Source organism: Diorhabda sublineata, chromosome 11, assembly GCF_026230105.1.
Source record: "Diorhabda sublineata isolate icDioSubl1.1 chromosome 11, icDioSubl1.1, whole genome shotgun sequence".
NCBI classification, from domain to species: Eukaryota; Metazoa; Arthropoda; class Insecta; order Coleoptera; family Chrysomelidae; genus Diorhabda; species Diorhabda sublineata.
The window spans coordinates 7207550-7228570 of NC_079484.1; the positions used below are offsets into that span (position 1 = coordinate 7207550).

Genomic DNA, 21021 nt, shown 5'->3' on the forward strand with positions numbered 1-21021 from the left:
GAGAGGGGTGGGTGTAGGATGATTATTCGTTCATTGTTAAGGGGAGATCCGATATCGTGGTCTCAATATACCTACTCCACGCAACGAATCACCCCTTTTTTATTGATTCCAATACCTCAATCTGCCTACTGCTTCGAATTTCACCGAGGAAATGAAAAGCTAAAAGAAAAATATAAAAGTTGTTAGTATAGGAATAAAAGGTAATTTGCTTACCATCAAGAACACCGTGGACACTGACACTAATAATGCTGGTATTGAGCTAATTGTTATTAGTATTGATTGACCGATTGTTTTTCTGTAACCTTTTAACACTATTATCCCATATTAACTTTCCTTTTAACCTTAATCTCTCAATATATCACAATATTTTTGATGAATCATGTATACCTAAATGAAAATAATTAGGTCAATTTACTAAAGGTTTAATCATTCTAGTTTGTATATGTAGGTATGGTCTGGTGTCACTTGAAAAATAAGGCTTCTCTGGAAGCCATTTTATCTTTACAGTGGTGTTCGTTTTTCAATATTCACGCTTAAATCGAAAAACAATAATTGAAGTCGTTGACTATTTTGTTTTTTATTACAACTGTAATGTGGTTTTAATTATTAATATTAGGATTGAATCTTAATTTATTTACACACTAAACACTATTTACTCTCTCTTACTTTTACTCTTTATATTCACTACGACTATTTATTTCAAACTAACTAACAGCGCTTACACTACATATCCTAAATAGAATTCTACAAAGTTATAATAGCAAAAAAAACCCAAAAATAAATACATAGATTTTCCTAGAAATTATTTAGAAGAAATACTGTAAATAAACGGCCTGCTATAATAAAAAGTTCTAAAAGGAAACATAAAAGACGCCGCGTGAATTCGAAGAATTTTAAAATTATATTGTAGCTAGACAGAACCTTCTGTAATTCCAATCCTTTCCTAAAATCTATGCTGCAAAATGGATAAGTATACTCATACGCGTCCGTCTGATTTTTCTTCAAAGTTTCATTTGGTACTATTGGCATACATACACACATAATTGGAAAAACGGAAATCTGCAGTTTTCCTTGATTTGAATTGAAAATTCATTTTCTACAGGAGTTATAATTCAATGAAAGTTAATAATGTGTTCTAAATATGATTAAAATTCAATTTTGTGATGTCACTAATTACAGCGAGCGTGTAGCCATTCTATAAAAGAATATTTTCGGTAATTATACACTTTCACGGTCACCTGGTTTTTTGGCTCTAGAATATCGAAAAATGGATGGATTTTAATGATCTTGGTCTCAAAATGTTCCATTTTACGGCGGATTTATAAAAAAAATTAGTAGAAATAGCTGGAATGAAAATTTCTCATAGTTTTACTGTTTTAAATCGTAAAAAAAACGGTTTTGCAAAAAAATCCCTCACAAAAAATTATGGTAATTATACACTTTCGCGGTCACCTGGTTTTTTGGTTAGGTTAGGTTAGGTTAGGTTAGGTTGGCTCTAGAAAATCGAAAAATGGATGGATTTTAATGATCTTGGTCTCAAAATGTTCCATTTTACGGCGGATTTATAAAAAAAAATACGAAAATTAAAAAAAATAAATATTTTTTACCTTTTTATGATTTAAAATGCAAAAAAATGACGTTCTACATATAATCCTTCGTAACTGTTTCTGACGTCGTGGAATCAAATTCGTATATTTTTTTTCGCAATTTACATAAAAAAATGAATATTTTGAAAAAAAAGTTTTTCTACTATTTAAGGTTTAAAACTATTAAAAACTGCAAATTCAGCCATTACCCCCGTGTTTTTCATAAATTCGTCGTAAAATGGAACATTTTGAGACCAAAATTATAAAATTTATCTATTTTTCGATTTTTAATGGTTCAAAAACTATTAACATTGAAGAATATAGTACGAAACTATTCACGAAAATTGATTGTTTTTCATCGATTTAATTTTAAGCTATAAAAACTGAAAAAATCATTCTTTTTGGATTTTTTTTTAATTGTTTATTAATTTATGTAGAATACAAAAAAAAATATAAGAACTTTATCTGATGAGATAATTTTTTGTAAAGGATTATTTTGCAAAACCGTTTTTTTACTATTTAAAACAGTAAAACTATGGTGTAGTAGTGGTGTGAACAGTGTGTTCAGTATGAATATCGCCAACGGTTCCAGTAATTCCAACTCAGTTGGTTCAGAGTTCTATATATTTAGAGAATAGTATGTAGTTCTTTCTGTAATAAATTCTTACAATTCTGACAAGAGTTTACCATAATTCTAATGTAAAGTTCCTAAAAAAAGAAAATATCAAATTAGCATCTAGTAATGGGGGGATCATTGCAGAAGTTAATCCAAATTATAATATAGCATAAAAGCCCAGGATCTTTTCATATGTAGTTTTTTTGATCTTGATTTTCTTCATAAGCATATATCCATAATTGTATCTCAAAGACAGTCATAAATATATGCATTATGACTAATACTTAGCTAATATAAATTGATTAAGTTAGTTTTTAATTACTTATATCTTTTTCTCATAATATTCTATCTTTTCACTAATAATCTAAGTTGCTTATTTGCCTTTTCGTTCTTCAGCTTTTCTGTTTCCTTGACACTTGGACACTTCTCGAGTCCAGTCCTGTTAATATTTTCCAGTCATTTGACTTGATACATTGCTCCATTTTAATTTTTTGGAAACGTTTCTCATTTTGTGCTAATAATTTTGAACGAAGTAATGTATAATTAAAAAGACCAGAAGATAGTATTGACAGATTTGGTTTGGTAGACGTTCTATTCTTTGTGAAAAAGTCCTTAATGATGTACCATATTTCTTTTCGGAAACTATGATCTGAGTTCAGGTAGATAACCTATCAGCTGATTGAGGATCCTAACCTAGAACGAGATTTAGATCACAGTTTCCGAACAAACGAACTTTTGCTTTTCATTACTTCTTTGTTTATTAATTCTTCTATGATATTTATTTAGTTATCAAATAGATTCTAGATGTTTAATAATTGTTATTGAACAGTTATCAACTCATTCACATGGATTTTGCACTGAATTTTCATACCTACAAGCTATTTTTATGTTGAAACCTCAAACCACAGTAATTTATAAATCATATAAGTGGAATAAACTATTTTTTGTTGTTCAAAATACCATAGACAAATGAAACAATCCATCAGCTAATCGTATTTACCCGCTGGTCTACAAGAGTGGAAAGGATATTATAGTTTAACTACGACCCAATTAACTCCATCAGTTTCCCGGTTAGTTTCCGAACATTCAGATCATCATCATAGTTGAAAAGTTGCTTATGATTTCAAAGTCGGTTTGAGTAAACAAAAAAGTTTTGAAAGGCTCGAATGCGCATTTGGTTTTAAAAGTATTGCACGAGCAAGAAAACTAAGAATTGCAAACAGATTATTGATTGGAGAAACATAAATTAATTTGTGAATCAACATAATTGACATTATTGGTCATAATCCGTATTGGTTGGAAGACATAATATTTTTTGGTGTGGAATAATTAGAATTAGAGACACATTAAATGATGATAAATATTTACATTTTCTACGAGATTAAATAGTATCAGAATTTGTTAGTTCTAACAGTGATCAGAAGAAATTTGGTCTCAGTACGATGGCGCTCCATCTAGGATTAACGAATACCTGAATTTCCGCAGAGATGGATGGACCTGTAGTATTATGGGTGCCGACTATTGAACTCTCGGTTAGGACCCAACTAAACAAGTTAGCTATGGATAATACACTTATGGTATTACATTATTTAGTTTACTGGTACCGCTATCGATGCATTTTTAATAAAATAAGTTGACTCACAGTACTTCTGAGGTGAACTGTTAGCATGCATGATATGTATGCTATAGACCGAAGAAGTTATTTTTTCTGCGACTATTTGAAGTCTATAGTTTTTAAGGATTTACATGATAATCTCCAAGAATTGAAATTTCAAATCAGAACCGAGTTACAGAATATAACGTCTGAACTATTATAAATAAATGTGAGTTTTTTGTTGTTAAACCATACAAAGATAGTCCCAGAAATATCTGGCTTAACCTAGAAATGGCAGTAGTTGCTTGAAAAATACCTCTGTATTAGAAAGTAGACAATCTATACATCATACGTTTAAGTTTGAAGACGCATCGTTATGTGATAAAGGCCTTAGCCCAACCAATATAAAATTTGAAGTAGATTCTATTCTGGATGGGACTGTTTCTACATTATCAATAGTAAAATATTGGGTAGCGGAGTTTAAATGAGGCCGTACTTCTAGCATTGTAGTGGTCGACCAAATAAGGTGACGACTCCAGAACTGTTGGAGAAAATCCACAAATTGGTACTGGATGATCGTAGACTGAAAGTGCGCGAGATAGTATGTAAAGTGGGCATTTCAAAAAGCGCGGTACCTCGCATATTAACTGAAAATTTGGACATGAGAAAGCTGTGCGCAAGATGGGAGTCGCATTTGCTCACGATGGAACAAAAACGGAATCGTAAACATGTTTCCATCGAGTATTTGGCAATGTTTTACAGAAATAAAGCAGTTTCATAACCATGGATGGAACGTGGGTCCATCACCACTCGAAAAAGAAAAGAACAAACGAAACAATGTACTGAAAGAAAGTGTTGTTTCATTAAGACAAAATGCACTAGCTGACACACCCGTTATTGCATTTTTTTCCTAACTCTTCGTGTTTTCTTTGTCGGGCCAGGTACTTCTGGGACTGTCCCCGTAATCAGTAAATCAGGAACATATGGAACCTTGAATCAGTAAATTATAAATACATGGTTGATGCATTCAAAATATTACCCGGCATATCTCAAAAAATGTGACATAAACAGAAAATCTAGATAATTACACAGTATATGAAATTAATCTGAGACAATTTTTCGTATAAAATTCATTATTCAGCCACATATTTGGTGCTCCGGCTATTTTGTACGATCCTGTATTATCAAATCGCACCCTTATAATATTCACCTGTGTACGTCTTTGACTTTACATGGTTATCTCTCTCGGTAAAGAGGACAGGAGAGTACACAAACATGAACCAACTCACATGGTGTGTTTAATAATAGCATTTAGTGCTCTTAATTTAGAAATAGTCGGCCGTCGCGTTGGTTCCTATCATTAACACAATCCACACGTTTTGCATAAAATTTGTTCTCAAAATTGCGATAATCGTAGTCGAACATAGGGAATATCAGTGGTCGTTAGTGATTTTTTACTGGACATAATTACTTCTGAATTATTAGCAGGTAAGTGTTTTGTTATCGTTTTTTTACGATTGGAAAAAAAGTTGTTTACTTGTGAGATATGATTATGTAATTTTTTTAATGCATCGGAAACCAATTTGAGTATTCATTTTTAGATGTTTGTGCCGATAATATTTGTTTCGCAATATTTTTAATGTAAGTGGAGAAATTAATTATTATCTTTTCTGTAAATTGTAAACGAACTAAAGCAGAAGTTTCTAAAATTCTTTTTAGTTGATACATCAACATCATATTCCCAACTCGTCAAAAAATCAAATGTAATTATGGAAATTCAAGTACACTGATGTTGTATAGCTTCCCGTGGACCCCTGGGGTATACCTAGACCACTTTGGGATTCACTGAATTCTAAAGAATGTTCAAAATTTAATTCGACTTTTTTTAAAACGAAAGTATCATTTTGCAAATAGTTTTTTCAACTTTTGTTTTTTAAAAAAGTTCTAATTCATTAATAATTTATATTTTCTTATACTCGTTCAACCATTTGTTGATTTCCGGCGAGAAGACGGATCTTTTTTTTTAATTTTCTAAATATGTAGTATATCTTTATGATGTATAATGATTATTTAAATTGTCTACTTCTTACACCATCCTGTTTTCAAATAAAATAAATAATGGGTTTTTTATAGCAATTATTTTCAACGTTTCAATCTAATTCGGTCTTTATTATACTACCTGATATTTATAATTATTAATTGATAGATCACCTACCTCATAAATATCAAAATACAATCACTCTTAATCATAAAAAGATCTTTTGTTTATAAATACCCGAAAAAAATAATTATTACTTCAAATTATTTGTAGTTAGATTGTACAATTTGTAACTGTCTAAAGTCTTTTCTATCTTGAAAAAGATTTTTTCCTTTGTACTCTCTTACAATCAATTTCTGGTTGTTTTCCCACCAAATACTTGTGAAAGTGTAAATTGTTTTCAAAGTTTCATTCAATCAACAAAGTTTTGTTGCAAATACGACGTTCTTCCATTTTAGCAAAAGATGATTAGTGCAAATGTTTAAAAACACTTCAGAAAGTAAGAATTGAAAGTGAATTTATTTAGATCAGACGTGTAAACACAAACTAAGCTATAATCGACAATCATTTGCATCGCTGGTAAACTTTCAGAAATTTTTCTTTTGTATACTCACATTACAAGTTACAAGATTTTCCAAAAATTTTCTTTTCATATTCTTTTCTTTAGTTGGCTTCGTGGTTTGTTTATGAATCCGAAATCCATAGCACAATAATGATTTAAAAGATTTACACACATCAAATACTTTTCAAACTTGGAATACTCGCCTTAAATGTATTTTGTGTTCGTAATATTCTATTTTGATAGATTCTAGCCTCAATATTTAATTGAAATATTATTTTCACGTGAAAATGAATAGCCTTTTACCTTATATAATTTAATTTATTTAACTGGTCTATTTAATGAAATTTGTTTGACTTCTTCATTGTCTCTTAATGAACTTTCCTTTTTTCGTATCGATGACTTTATAATCTAATTTCGAAATATTGTAATCAGCAATACTTAGTACTTGGCCCTGAGTATTATAAATTCTTATAGACAATTCAAACGCACTTAATGAAAGGTAATTGGGTTGGAATCTTTGATTTTGCGGTATTAGCACTTCTTCTTTATATATTATTGCGGTTTTGAGCATCATGTTTCCTAGGTAAAATGTGTTTTGGTGTTCAATGTGGTCCCAAAGAGTCAATAAAGTTTAGATAGTTCCTATAACGATGTAAACTTCACCAGGCAACTTCGTTCGCAAAGAAAATAATAATAATATTTTACAATATCCAGAAAATAATGCATATAGATTGGAGAAAGGTTATAGGTAGAATTTTATTGTTTTGCATAAACTCCCGGACAAAGTAAACGCATCACACGTATTCATGTGAGTGTTACAAGTTGACCATGAACCTTGTTTAAAAGTGACAGGTATTATTTAATAATATTAACAACATAGTTTTGATATTCATTCGTAGTAAATTATCTTTAAACAATTTACAAAAAATATATGTAAATTTTTAATTGCTTGGAAGCTCATTATGTGTGTATGCCAAAGAAGAAAAATGAATCGCCACTTAATTTGTAATTGGGAGAACTCATGCCAGCAAAAATTGAATGAAGACTACAACCAAAGACCAGTGCAAGGTAGGAAAGTTGTACGAATCATATTCACGATCGTTTTTCTAAGACAAGATGCTCTCAATCATCAGCAATCTGCTAAAAAATGAATTAGCAGCATCTCGAAACGGAAATGAGATAGATATAATCAGAGATAGCATTTCGATATCGATATCAATGATTCCCTGATAAAACTTGAGATGTCATTAACGCTCCAGTATATATTTGAAAGATCCAGTATATCACTTAAAGTAACTTTTGGCGGGGATTCTACAATTTTTTGGTGAAGAATTAGCTTTAATGCCCGTATATTAACGCTCCAGATAGATGTTAGAGTTTTTAGAAAAGGAAAGGATAGATGACAAGGTCTAATTTATTACCTAAAGTAACTTTTTGTGGTGGCTTTAAAATTTTTTTGGGAAAAAATTTGCTTTGATGCCGATACATAGCTGAGCCTTATACATACAAGGTCCATGAATGCCCAATATTAACTGAAAAATATGATTGTTTAACGGCGCAATGCTGAATGTTCCAATTTCCACTCAACAATAAAGACATGACTCCTTTAGAATATCGATATCTTCAACTCCCTGTTGTTAACCATGACCAACTCTTTGTGAACATAGAGTGGGAAAGTATTTTTTTTTTTTCATTTTTCCAGTTATGTTGTCATTTATTAGTAAAAACATGTTTGAAGGCGCATTACGACAGAATTACACTCATGTAAAAACCATGTTTTTATTATTATTTTTATTTCGTGTTTAATATTATAAATGTTTGTGTGTGTTTAATATTATAAATATTTAAGTTGAATAAAATGGTGCCTTATTTTTGTCCGGTAGTTTATGAGGTTCTAGTCAAAGCTAGAACATCATTACAAATTTTCCAATTGCGTGTTGTGTTTGGACTATAATTTAATATATAATTCAGGTAATTTAACAATTTAGCACTACAAAAAATATTTTTTTTGATTACAATTCCAAAAATTTCTAAAAATTAACTTTGGTAATTCTTAGTACCTCCTCTTGCATCTTGCATCCTGGGGAATACAGTATGTCGAACCAATCTTAGAACATTTCGAAGGTTCTGTTTTTTAAATCGGGGCTATGCGATGGCAACTCTGAGAACCGCATTAAAATAACGGTATATTGCGCAAAGACCATCACGTGATCTTAAATAATGTTTTCCAGAGAGAATTCTGCTGACAAATCAAAAGTTGCTTTGTGCGCACATCAAGGCATATGTTAAGCTTAATCCTGATACCTTTATACCTATCCAGGTGTAAGTCTTGTTGGAATTGAGTCTGTAGATGGTTTAATTCTTTCCCATCTTTTCTCTTCCCTGCATCTTATACCACGTTTTTCCTTAACATTTCCTTAATCTTCCTAATGATGTGGTAAAACTACGTAAGTTGTCTTTCTTCGATCTTGTTTGAATGTGTTTTAAGTTCAAATTTTCTTTTATAATCCCTGATTTTATTGGGTTCGGTTTTTGCTTCTTGGCTAGAAACAGTCTTATTTGCGGTAAATTATCTTCAAGTTGCTCTAGTACTCTCGTTTATTTCTTGTTCCAGTCTTCCATTTTATATATGTTATGTCAAGTTATATAAAACTTTTTTTTTATTCTTCTTGTTTTATCTTCTCCTTTCGGCTTTTAATCATTGTCTTAGTTTTGTGTCCATTTATTTCCATATTTATTATCTGTAGAATAATATGATTCACTATAATTATCAATGGTGTTTGTGTCTCCTTCCATGTCTTCTTCTGACGCTTCTCCAGTCTCGTATATTTTGTTCATTATTATTTTTATTGTTTATGTTATTTCCGTTTTCATCGATTTTTCTATGTATGTCGTTATTTGGCATACTTCTGGTGCCTTCTCAAGTTTTTGTTCCTGTATTGTCTCTGGTATGTCTTTGGTTCTTATTTTATTTTTTTTGTTTGGTTTTAAGGCTATTGAAGATATTGTGTCCATTTTTCAATTATATCATCTTAGTTTCTTATCATATTTTCTCTTGCGTCTTTTATGTTTCAAGACATATTAAAAAATCTTTATCTAGATTTGCACTGTATTCTATAACAACTATCTCAAGATTTTAGGCTCTCTAGAGTGTCATTTGTTGACAATTCTCTAATAGAATGAATCGAGATCAATATTTTCCATTAATTCAATAAATATTTCCTAGGTCATTGAACGATGAATGTTGGAATTTCTGTAAAATATTAAGTTGTTGTAATATTTTTGATACAAATGAAAACAATATTAATAGTTATAATTTCAATATCATTTGGAAACATATCTTACATCAACAAATAAATTAGAATAGATCGTTACGACAATAAGTTGTCAATTATTCGTACGTACAAATGTGATCGCCTAGTTTTTCGTTTTGAATAAAGATGGACTTCCGTTAAACCATCACATTTCAGTCTATAAAATTTTATGTAGTTGCCTTTCATGTCATTGCTCTCAATTTATTATTTACTAGTGCTAATTTTAAAAAAAATCTCAGTTTAGGAAGAATCTGTACTCATAATATACAGGCTGTTTCAAAAAAAGATTACGCATGAAATCGGTTACATCTACATTGAGGCGATATACAGAATTTATCTTGAATATCAAATATTTATTTGATTGAGTTTAGATCGTCTTTGGTCAGTTGTTGTATCCGCATGGTTATAATATTGTATTTCGCGAACAAATGCTACTTTTGCTTGTTCAAAGATTGATATTTCTCCTAAGGAGCCTATTAAAATAATTGCCCATAACTCTTATAATTTAAGACTCTGGATCATTGTTTCTAGAAGTAAAGAAAAATTTGAATAACAAATAACAAACTTAACCAAAGAAAGACAAGCATATATACGTTAAGGGATTTGCCTAAGTATGAAGCTGGAGTTAGTACTTCAATTGTACGGAAAAGGACTTTGGAAGTTGACCGGAAGGCAAGAAAACTAAGAAAAAACAATTTCTAACTCAAGAGAAAAACGCTCACGGTCTATTGATGACTGGGAAAAGATTATTTCTAGCGATGAAACACTTTCATTTATACAGAAATAGCGATCAAGTGTTGTAAAACGAGATTTTATCTAGAAGACTGTTATACACCCTTCTAAACAGATTTTTTTTGGTTTTTTTACTACAAATTGCACTGGGAGCTTAGTTTCTATTGAAGGCATGATGAATTCTGTTGAACACATTGAAATATTGAACAGTTTATGGAATATTTCAATTTAGAACCTTGTGCCAATTTAAAATTGGTCCATAAATTTATCCGGGAAAACAAATTGGCCTGGCAATTCAATCCATATCTAAATTTATGCCATATTTTCAAGAGCAGTTCAGCTGAAATGGATTGCACTATGAAAAAAAAATTATAATGATAATGAACCACATATTTTCTGTGAATATAATTATTTAAGAGACATGCTATAGTTTTGAAAGAGCATTAAAATGTTTTAGATTTTGTAAAATGTCGGTTTTTCAGTATAAAACCAAAATTTATCAAAGCTCCATCGTGGCTAATATTGATATCCTCAACAAAGTTTAATTCATTGTCAAATGTAACAGGGAGAACACTGAATGCTGCAGATCTTTGAATTTTGAAATATTAAGTGGCAATCACATATGTTTTCTATAGAATGATATAGTTTTAGATCATCTGATCATCTAGAATGTCATTTATAAAAATTTAAAACATAACGGCCCAAGAACTGAGACCTTAAACACTCTAGAAGTTGTGTTAATTTCTATGTATTCGATAACTTCACGGGGTGAAAAAAACGATGTGAAGCAAAGACTACTTAAAACTTTCTGATTTAATAATATATGTCCACACTGAAAATAATCAATTTTTACAACGCCATCTTGTTGGTGAAGAGGTTAGCTCTTGTACAACATACTGTTAGATATGATAGTACTTCTTATTGGTATTCAAATAATACCAGAACTTCTCAGGATAGATTGCTAGTTGTTGTTCTACATTTCTTATGTCATAGTTTTTCCAATATCAATTGCAGAAGACAGTTATGCCAGGATCAATCAATATTTCATAAATACTCAAGGCACTCATACCAAATTAAGAAATGAAAAATAATGTTTAAACCCCGTATAAAATTCGGTAAACATCTAACAAACCGTCAGTCCACGTGGACTCATCATCCCCAATGTTTACCAATGAAAACAGCCTGCGATAAGCAGTGCCGTCGCTGGGTGAGATTTATTTTATTTAATATAAGGAGAACAGAGTTGCGACATTAGAAGTAATACAGCAAAAGATAGCAGTTCCAAGTAGTACTACATTGAAGTGTATCTGTCTAATAACGGCGTATAATGCCGTCTAATTTCTAATGATTCAATTGCAAATAATAAATTCATACAATGAGGTATCTACGCCTATGATGGATCAAACAAAAATTGTCGGCAAGGGTTTTTATAATCTATACTATATAATAACTTGTAGATTACTAAATTCAATGTAGTCTTCATTGTTATTGTAGTTATCTGTGTTTGTGAAAATATAGAAATTCGCTGGGATATTTGGGAAACATAAATAATTTTTGTAGAGCTGTGTAATCTACGATACAAATCAAAACAAACTCGAGTTATGAAGTCAGTAGCAGTTTTATTATTCTCCATTGCTCCGGAAATTGTTTGCGGAGTTAGTGGATTGGATTATTTTATCTATCTAAATCGTCTGAATAAAATCTTATTAACGTGAACAATTTTTACATTCACCGATTCCACTTGAAATTTATAATTAATCAGAAGTACAACCGGATCAATTAAATCAATCGGAACGACAAATTTGAATTTCATGAAAGGAAGTCATAAAAGTGAACTGATTAAGTTATAATACAAAAAAAAATGTTTCAGTTATCAAAAGTTATCTAAATATAAACCTGTAGTGTTAATGTAATCGGTGGCGTAATAGGTAACAATAATGTTAGAATGATAACAATGCTTGGTGACCTTCCTAATGATTTGTAACGAGCTTAGTGCTCTTGAAAACATAGTCGTCATGAAAAAACTGTACGAATCCTATTTAATTATCGATTTCACGACAAAACTTTATATAATAGACAAGATTTTTGTTTCTGATGTAATTATAAATAATTCCTCATCTTATATTTTCCAAAAAAAAGGAGAAAAATAATCAAATTCATCTGCAATATTTTCTTTAATATTTGTAATATTAAAATTTCCTAAAATTTTTCTTCAGTTTGTCAATATAATTTGTCACTATCATTTTTCCACCAATTTTTTAATACCTTCGTATCTTCTTATGATTCAGTAGGTATCCAAAGACCACCTTCATTGTTTCTTCTAAAAGATGCTAAAATCCTTTCCACTTCAACTGCTACGTTCTACAAAGAAACTTCGTAACCTTAGTTTATTTTCTATTATATGTAGGATGTAGAAGTAATAACAAGCTGGAAGAAGATATTACAGATACACACCTCCACTTTAAGACACGGTTTCGGTACGAGGGAGTCTTTGTTTGCCTACAATGTCTTAATGCAGAGACGTTTTGATGCCAACCAAAAAGCACACGTCTGTTCAATCGATCAAAATGAGGAATTTGATAAAGTTAGATACAAACAATTAACAGAAGCCCTGGAACGAAGAAACCTCGATATTCAAATAACAACTAAACTGTACCTTAATCAAACTGCGTCAGTCCGCGTTTAGTTCAAATTCAATGGAAATTGAGCGTGGAGGCAGACAGGGGTGTGCTCTTTATCCACTCCTTTTCAACGTCTACTCAGAGAAAATATTCACCAAAGCCTAATTATGGGTTAACGGTATTCCACTGTTATGCAGACGATAATATGGAAGATCTACTTAACATATTGACTTATGTCAAAGTTAGTCGAGAATATGGTCTGATACCAAATATATCACCAAAACAGGAACGCCAAATGAACTGTATGCACAGGGCGATTAACTGAAAATAGTGTAATTTGGGTACAAGTTTTGACTACTCCTGCTTTATGAAGTTCAAGGAGCTTCTATGTAACCGCGACCTGAACTTGCAGCTGAGAACACGAATGTCCAAGCGCTATGTATGGTCCTCCTGTATGGTGTATAAACAGGAACCCTGAACGTAAGTCTTCTAGATGTAGGATGCTGAGAATATCATGGAGAGATCATGTGACCAATGTAGACTTTCTGAGAATGACATCCTTCATGAAGTGAAAAGAAATATTCCATATCATTGGAGATCCCAAATATGAGACCTTACAGTTCATAATTTAGATAAAAATTGTAGTAAACAGGAGGAGAATATTATGGCTTAGGAACCCACGAAAATGGTTTAGCGTCATCTGACCTATTTATGGCCGGAGACAATTTAGCTCCGAAATGGAGATGGTACTAAGAGAAGAAAATATGTTTCCAATTTGTTATTTCTACAGTTAAATTTAACCTTATTTCCATAGGTGGCTTTAAGTTTTAGCAGTTTACTTACTTTCTGAAGCATACGCTGATTGCAAATTTCTCTTGTCAAGTCAATTGGGAGTGGTAATGCTTTAATATTCTGTAGGCAAGATCAACCCTATTGTTGATGTTATTCATGATGCTATCAGTCATCGTAATCACTCGTCTGATATAGAGGTTAATAACCCTTTAGCTGCGTTGGTTGTATTATGAGTTTAATTTATACTGCCACTCAAGAGATCTATTATATTCCCTTTTCTTTCTGTGTCACTTGGTATGTTTAGTGTTGACATCTGACCTATGTATCCCAATCCTTTCAGGCGTGCTCATACGAAAGTTAAAAGCGTTTTATCGGTCACGACCAAAGACGGTGTACCTAACCAAATATGATGTCACGAATTACACGACACTGTCTCACTTTATAGTAAAAAGTAAACAAACAATTTAATTGTAAATAATTTGAACACGAGAAGCTGATAAAAATAAACTCAAAAGGTGGAAAAAATATTAACTGGACTGGACACAAGGAACATGATGAATACAACTCCATTGGAAGCTCTTATCAAGGACTCTTCCTCAAAGAATTCTTTAGTCCTGCAAAACTTCTAGTTATATTAAACTAGCAAGAAGGAATTTGCTATATTACTTACTAAGATTATACACCCAATAAGTCTTAAACCACTGAACCAATCGAACACCAATGGTTCGAATCAAAATCAAATAACAAAACATGATCATTATTCTTGTCAATATCACCAAGATAAAAGTGGACTCTCTTATTACTTGCGGAAATGTCCTTGGATCGTGGCCAAAGTATTTTGAAGTTCCAAAGTTATAATATTCACTAGCTATTGATTAAAAAGGAATTATGCTGAATTGCTGTTCTTGTAGAAAAATTTACATACGATTTATTGTCTCATCCGCCCATTTCACCTGATCTGGCTCCGTTCGATTACTTTCTATTCTGAGCTGGTTTAAAGTGATGTCAGACAAATGAATAGGTGTTGGCAGAGATTTATTTTACGGAATTTATAATGAAATTTAGAATATTTTTTAGAGTAACAAGAAAAGTTATTCTTTTGTCAAATTGATCTCGTACAACGGCCGTCTCTAATTCAATAAATAAATTTGACAAAATATCTGTTATGTACTTTTTTTTTAATCTTGAAGCTATTCTTCTAATTATTTTCCATCTATCGGTTTGTTTTATACTAGTTATACTTTTGATTGCATTCTTATAATATTAATAGTAATTCGTTATTATCAACTTAATGATGTGCATTACCTGCTCAAAATGAAATCGTCTCCGTCTCTGACAAACCGACCTGAAAACTATTAATTATATTGTTTATTCTGCTTAGTTTTTATCGGCAAACGTCACACAAGCTAAACAACTGTTTCCAGTCTCGTTTACCGTGTATTATACTGATAACCGTTTCAAATGTTTCAGAATAGAAGGAGAAATGTGATAGAATCGTGCAATTAACGGAATGAAAAAGTTTATAGCGACTAAAATCAATAAACAGCAATGGAGAGTAACTGTTCCGAATATCAATTCGAATATATTTTGGAGAAGTTCGTCAAAAGAAGAAAAACCCGAATCAAAACGATCTTCGGGATTTTATGATTTCCAAGAAGCTCAACAAGAATTTGACAAGTCGTTAAGTTTACAAAATAGTCTCAATTTAGAGGATACTTTTTCATCCGCTTCTACAACTTCAGAAGAATTTGAAGATGCTAGAGCAATGTCGGATAAAAGTAGTAAAAATAATGTTGAAAGTGACACTGACGGAGAGGCCTATCAGGATGTTGAATTAACCTCGACCCCCAAATCATCTAAAAATATAGACGAAAATAACAGTAAATTTCATTATGATGTTCCCAGGATAAGCTTCAAGTTTTTTGGTGAGAAGAAAGAAGAAAATATATATGAAAATGAAGAACTACCCCACGAACCGATAAGTATTAACAGCGACATACAAATTGTTGTGACAACTTCAAACTCAGAAAATCCAACCTTATTCAATATTAATGATATTTCACCGATTTTAGAAGATACATTAATTGATAATGTGGATAAAAATCAAGAAAACTACCCGTTATGTCACCCAAACGAAAAATTCGCATCCCAAACTGAAATATATGTAAAAAGTATCGAAAGTATCCCAGTAGCTGTAATAAAATCAGCAGGAAGTGATCCAAATTTGACTCTTAGATCACAGCTTGCAGAGGACAATTTTTACCAAGTGCCTAGACCTTTAGTAAAAAATAATAGACTGTCTCATTCTCTTCAAGATTTTAACGAAGAAATAAAAGAGAACACTCCCAAATTGGCTTCATCGAATGATTCTAGCATAGATCACATTTCCGCTAGCCAGTTTTTTACAAACGTAGATGTCGAAAGCTCAAAAACTACGAATAATTCGGTAACAAAAAGTAAACTCTCTAAATTGAGGAAACCTGCTATTCTGAAGAAACATCGATGGAATTCATTACGAAACAAGTTTAATCATTTGATACAAGAACAAGCTGCCAAACAACAAGTCGGTGCCTTCTCGGAAAAAGAAAGAATAACTCTGAACCTAGAAGAAATGTATAAAAACTCGAAAAGCAAATGCAAGAAGGTATTTGAAAATACTAGCAAAATATTCCATAAGAAGAAAATTTTTGTCGATACAAACTCCGAACTTGTTCATGGAAGAAATTTGAAGGCTAGTGATATAGAATACAAATTCAATTATGAGACGAATAATAGCATTAAAAATGACAGTACTGATTGCAGCAACAATGACAACAGTATAAACCATAGTGAATTGGATGGAACTGATATTAACGAGTCATTCACGAGTAAAATTTCCAGTGATAATTTTGTTAATGACGCTAGTTTCAACGACAGTAAAAATTCGACAGAAAACTCCAAGAAAGAAGAGCAAAGTATTGATTTTAGTGCTATAAAAAATGCTTTCATGAAAATAATTACATCAGCCGAGGTAAGTTTTCTCTTCATTAAAGCCCCTTGACAAACGAAATAGTTCATAAGAGATGTACTTTGTGTGCAATCGCATCATGACTGACACTAAATCTTTTCTTTTTACTACCTACTAGTTACTTTTTGCTCAATAACCTTTTAAGACGACATTTTGTTTGTTATTTTTATTACCTGCTAATTGCAGATAAATCTAGTAAATTTTGGTTTCATAATCTGATCTGTGTACAATTGATTAGTTGGTACTATTTCTATTGCTTTCTACCTGCAATTCTAGTGAAAAATTTAGATACTTTTGGTTCAATAACCCGATGTCAATACAGTTGGTTGTTAGTAACATTTCTATTGCTTTCAAGTTACATTTCTAGTAGAAAATTAGTTATTTTTGGTTCAATAATCTGGTTGATCCCATTTTAATTGCCTGTAGGGAAAAATGAACTTACTTTTGGTTCACTAACGTACCAAAAATCAGACAGACCAGCAGATTTATAAAACCAACTCTTTCGTCTTCTGTGGTTGGCATAACTTCTTGTTCCATCGAGTTGTTGTTGCTGTTATCTATATATTTTAGTTTTAATTTGTGGCGATTGACAGTCACAGATAAGAGTAAAGGGCTTGGGTTAGTGGTGGCCTGCAATAACCTTGCATAATAACAAAGAACGTGCGGAATTCTTCGTATGCAATATTTGAACCTTGCGAGAAATATAACTCAAACGTCATATAGAAATGATCCAAGACTAAATTTGCATATTGAATTTCGTGTAGGTAATTAAATCAAATTCAAAAGAAATTAACAATTCTATGATGTAGAAAGTAGAATGAGTAACATTTTAATGCCTGGTCTGAATAAAGGTTTATCATTGGGAGCTAGAAAATGGTGAGAAATCGACGTTCCAATAGTTTTCTTTTGTATTTCAAAACAAGTGCTGTTTCGGATTTATGTTTTTAAGTTGTTTAGCCCACTGCAACCTCTTATTTTTATTTTGAAATCTTAAAAGAGGTTTCTTCACTGTCACCTTTCCAAAAAAGCCAACTTATCCTTTTCACATTAGAAATATGTACTCAAAGGCAGATAAGTACGTTTATTTTCAACGGTTTTGGTTTGTCGATACATTTTAAAGCAGTGTCTGGTCTTTACAAATTTACTGAGTGTCCCGATGCTTATCATTGGAGGCTAGGATATGGGGAAAAATCGAGGTTCCAAATATTTTTTGATGGTTCGGATTTTACAGTTCTTCACTTTTAGTTACTTTTTCTGAAAAAGCACCGACTTGTTTAGAAGTTTGTTCTTGTATCAAATAATTAAACTTGTTTCGTAATGAATTCCATCGATGTTTCTTCAGAATAGCAGGTTTCCTCAATTTAGAGAGTTTACTTTTTGTTACTGAATTATTCGTAGTTTTTGAGCTTTCGACATCTACGTTTGTAAAAAATTGGCTAGCGGAAATGTGATCTATGCTAGAATCATTCGATGAAGCCAATTTGGGAGTGTTCTCTTTTATTTCTTCGTTAAAATCTTGAAGAGAATGAGACAGTCTATTATTTTTTACTAAAGGCACTTGGTAAAAATTGTCTTCTGCAAGCTGTGATCTAAGAGTCAAATTTGGATCGCTTCCTGCTGTTTTTATTACAGCTACTGGGATACTTTCGATACTTTTTACATATATTTCAGTTTGGGATCCGAATATTTCGTTTGGGTGACTTAACAGATAGTATTCTTGACTTTTATCCACATCGTCAATTAATGTATCTTCTACAATCGGTGAAATGTGAATGTTGATGAAATTGCAACTTGCAACTAGAGACTGATTTGTTCATTATTCTTTGACTGTGGATCATTTCTTCGGTGTTTATGATTATAGTTTAGTCCTATTTAGTCCTGTGAGATCCAAAAACGTGACGTGATTTATTAAGGAACTATAGGTTGGAAATCGTTTATTAATCGCAAGTCTTCTTAGTACAGTCAAAATAACTGTACCATTACTGCCGAATAAAAATACCTCAATGTATCGTGGAATACCACGTGAAAACATATGCACCAGGAGCTTTGGGGATATAAATCGTTCAGGGCTTTGAGTATTTCTACTGTGAAAAGGAAATTGAGAGAAGCTGGAGTTTTTGAAATATGAAATAATGAAAATAAAACTATTAGGTTGCAGTGGGACATCAAAATTGAACGAATGAACAGTGGGAGAGAGTTTTATGGATGGATTAGTGAAAGTTTGAAGTTTTTCCGTCTAAGAGAAAAGTTTTAGTGCGCAGATTAAATGAAGAACGGATGTCAGATTCACGTGTAATCACGACTGTAAAACACGGTGGAGCCTCGGTGATGATTTGGTGATGTTTTGGAGGAAAGGCGACTGGAGACCTGGAAAAATTGGAGGGATTTTGAGAAAGCAGGCTATAAAAATATATTAAGGGAAAAATTTAGAATAGGCCAGCGCCTTTATATTCCAGCATGATAATAATTTCAAGCATTTCGCAGAGTATTTGGAAGAATTGGAAAGGAAAAATGTGCTGAAAGTAATGATTTGGCCGTCATAGTCGCCCGAATTCAACCCTATTAAGGAAATATTGTTAGAAAGCAGTATCCTACTTTTACTTCACATGTTTGGAATACCAAACAAATGGAACCAAATAGACGCACTGATGACAGTACAATAATTTTTGCTATCATCCTGATGAGGATCACCAACATTAGTGTTTTTTACATCCGATTTCTAGTAGTGCTTTGTGTTAACAAAAATAGCAAACCAAACAAAAAATCGGGAAATAAATGTTTTAACACTCCAAATAAGGGAAATTATATAATTTCAATGTGATAAAGCGTGGGGTGCTTCCTGAGATAATTTTATAATGACTACTTATATCAGTATCTATCATAATAAAATATTTACGACAAAGGACATCAAACACCCCACGCTTTATTACATTAAAATGATAATTAATTAATTACTCTACGGATATTTCAAGTTTTAAAAAAGTATTAAAGCGTGTTTACATATTTTTATGTTATAAACATTAGATGCCGAACTGAAAAACTTGAGAAATCACACAGTTAAGGAGCGTTTACATTATGCCGAAACAGCCGAGCGGCATGTTCGGTTCGGCCCACTCGGGTGGGCACGACGTCCACATAGTATAGACGTCCCGAATTGTTGCCGAGCCGCGCAGTTGTGAAAAATCATTTGAGCATTGAGCGTGAATTGCGTGATTCGTGCAAAACAATGATCAGCGATGATGATGCGATTCTGGCTGCAGCTGCTGCTATTATCATCTACGTTGCAACTTACCTCGATATTATCCACCGTTCTTCGTGGTTTAGTCTCCGGTTTTTATTTTTATAGTTTGGATTATACCTGTCACACAATGACAGACAGACATGGTACATTTCTATAAGCTTTAGTTTCTTCTTCTATCTATTCCATGGCATTCACAAAACTTAATATCGATCTGCGATTACGTAGCGAACACTTAAAAACTCAAGAATGAACAATACCATGAGACAACGTTGAGTTTTGGTCAACAGTAGCCGATCGGCACGTCCACACTGCAAAATTTGTGCTGATTCGGTTCGGCTTTCTTTGATCCGTACCGACCTGATTCGGTTTGGAGTCGGCATGATTCGGTTCGGCTTTCGGCACAGCGGACAGGCCGAAAGACACGTCCACACTAATTCGGCTTTTCCATCCGGCCTGCACCAAATCATGCCGATCGGCATAATGTGGACGCTTCCTTATAGTTCGCTGAAGTACATTCTGCATGTCATTGTGCTAATAGATAAAAAATTAATTTTCTAACAAAAAGGTAATGCATTATCTGAAAATTTGTTTCGTTTTCAAAATTACATCCGCAACAATTTCAACTTATTTTCAATTCTAAATGAAAGAAATTATCAAAATTCCACAGTTGATAAGCTCAATAAATATTCGTTTTTATTGTAACAAATCACAGCTAAATCGTTTTTTGAATTACGTGTGAAGAAACAAATTTTATTTAACGATGATTCACATATATAGCTGGGTGCAATATTTATTTCATTTTGTTAAAATAGTTCTCACAATATTCTTTTGTTTTAAAAACCTTATGTAAACGTATTATAACTATGTATATATGCTTTATATACCGTTAATTTCGTTTTGTAAACGTCTATGGTTGTA

The 21021-nt window shown here is 32.0% G+C and overlaps 1 protein-coding gene across 3 annotated transcripts in view; it reads left to right on the forward strand.

Annotated features, from left to right (window-relative positions):
- Window positions 1-21021, forward strand: part of LOC130450525 (nostrin) — a 77222-nt gene that overhangs the window by 38887 nt on the left and 17314 nt on the right. The window contains exons 1-2 of one of the 3 annotated variants that reach the window (XM_056788978.1): window positions 4780-5284; window positions 15326-16865. The exons of 1 other annotated variant lie outside the window; for it this stretch is intronic. In XM_056788978.1, the coding sequence (XP_056644956.1) occupies window positions 15366-16865 (1500 nt within the window). In that variant the 5' untranslated portion in view covers window positions 4780-5284; window positions 15326-15365. Of the gene's footprint in view, window positions 1-4779; window positions 5285-15325; window positions 16866-21021 lie in introns of those variants that run through there. One more of the 3 variants, XM_056788977.1, reaches the window with a different exon arrangement.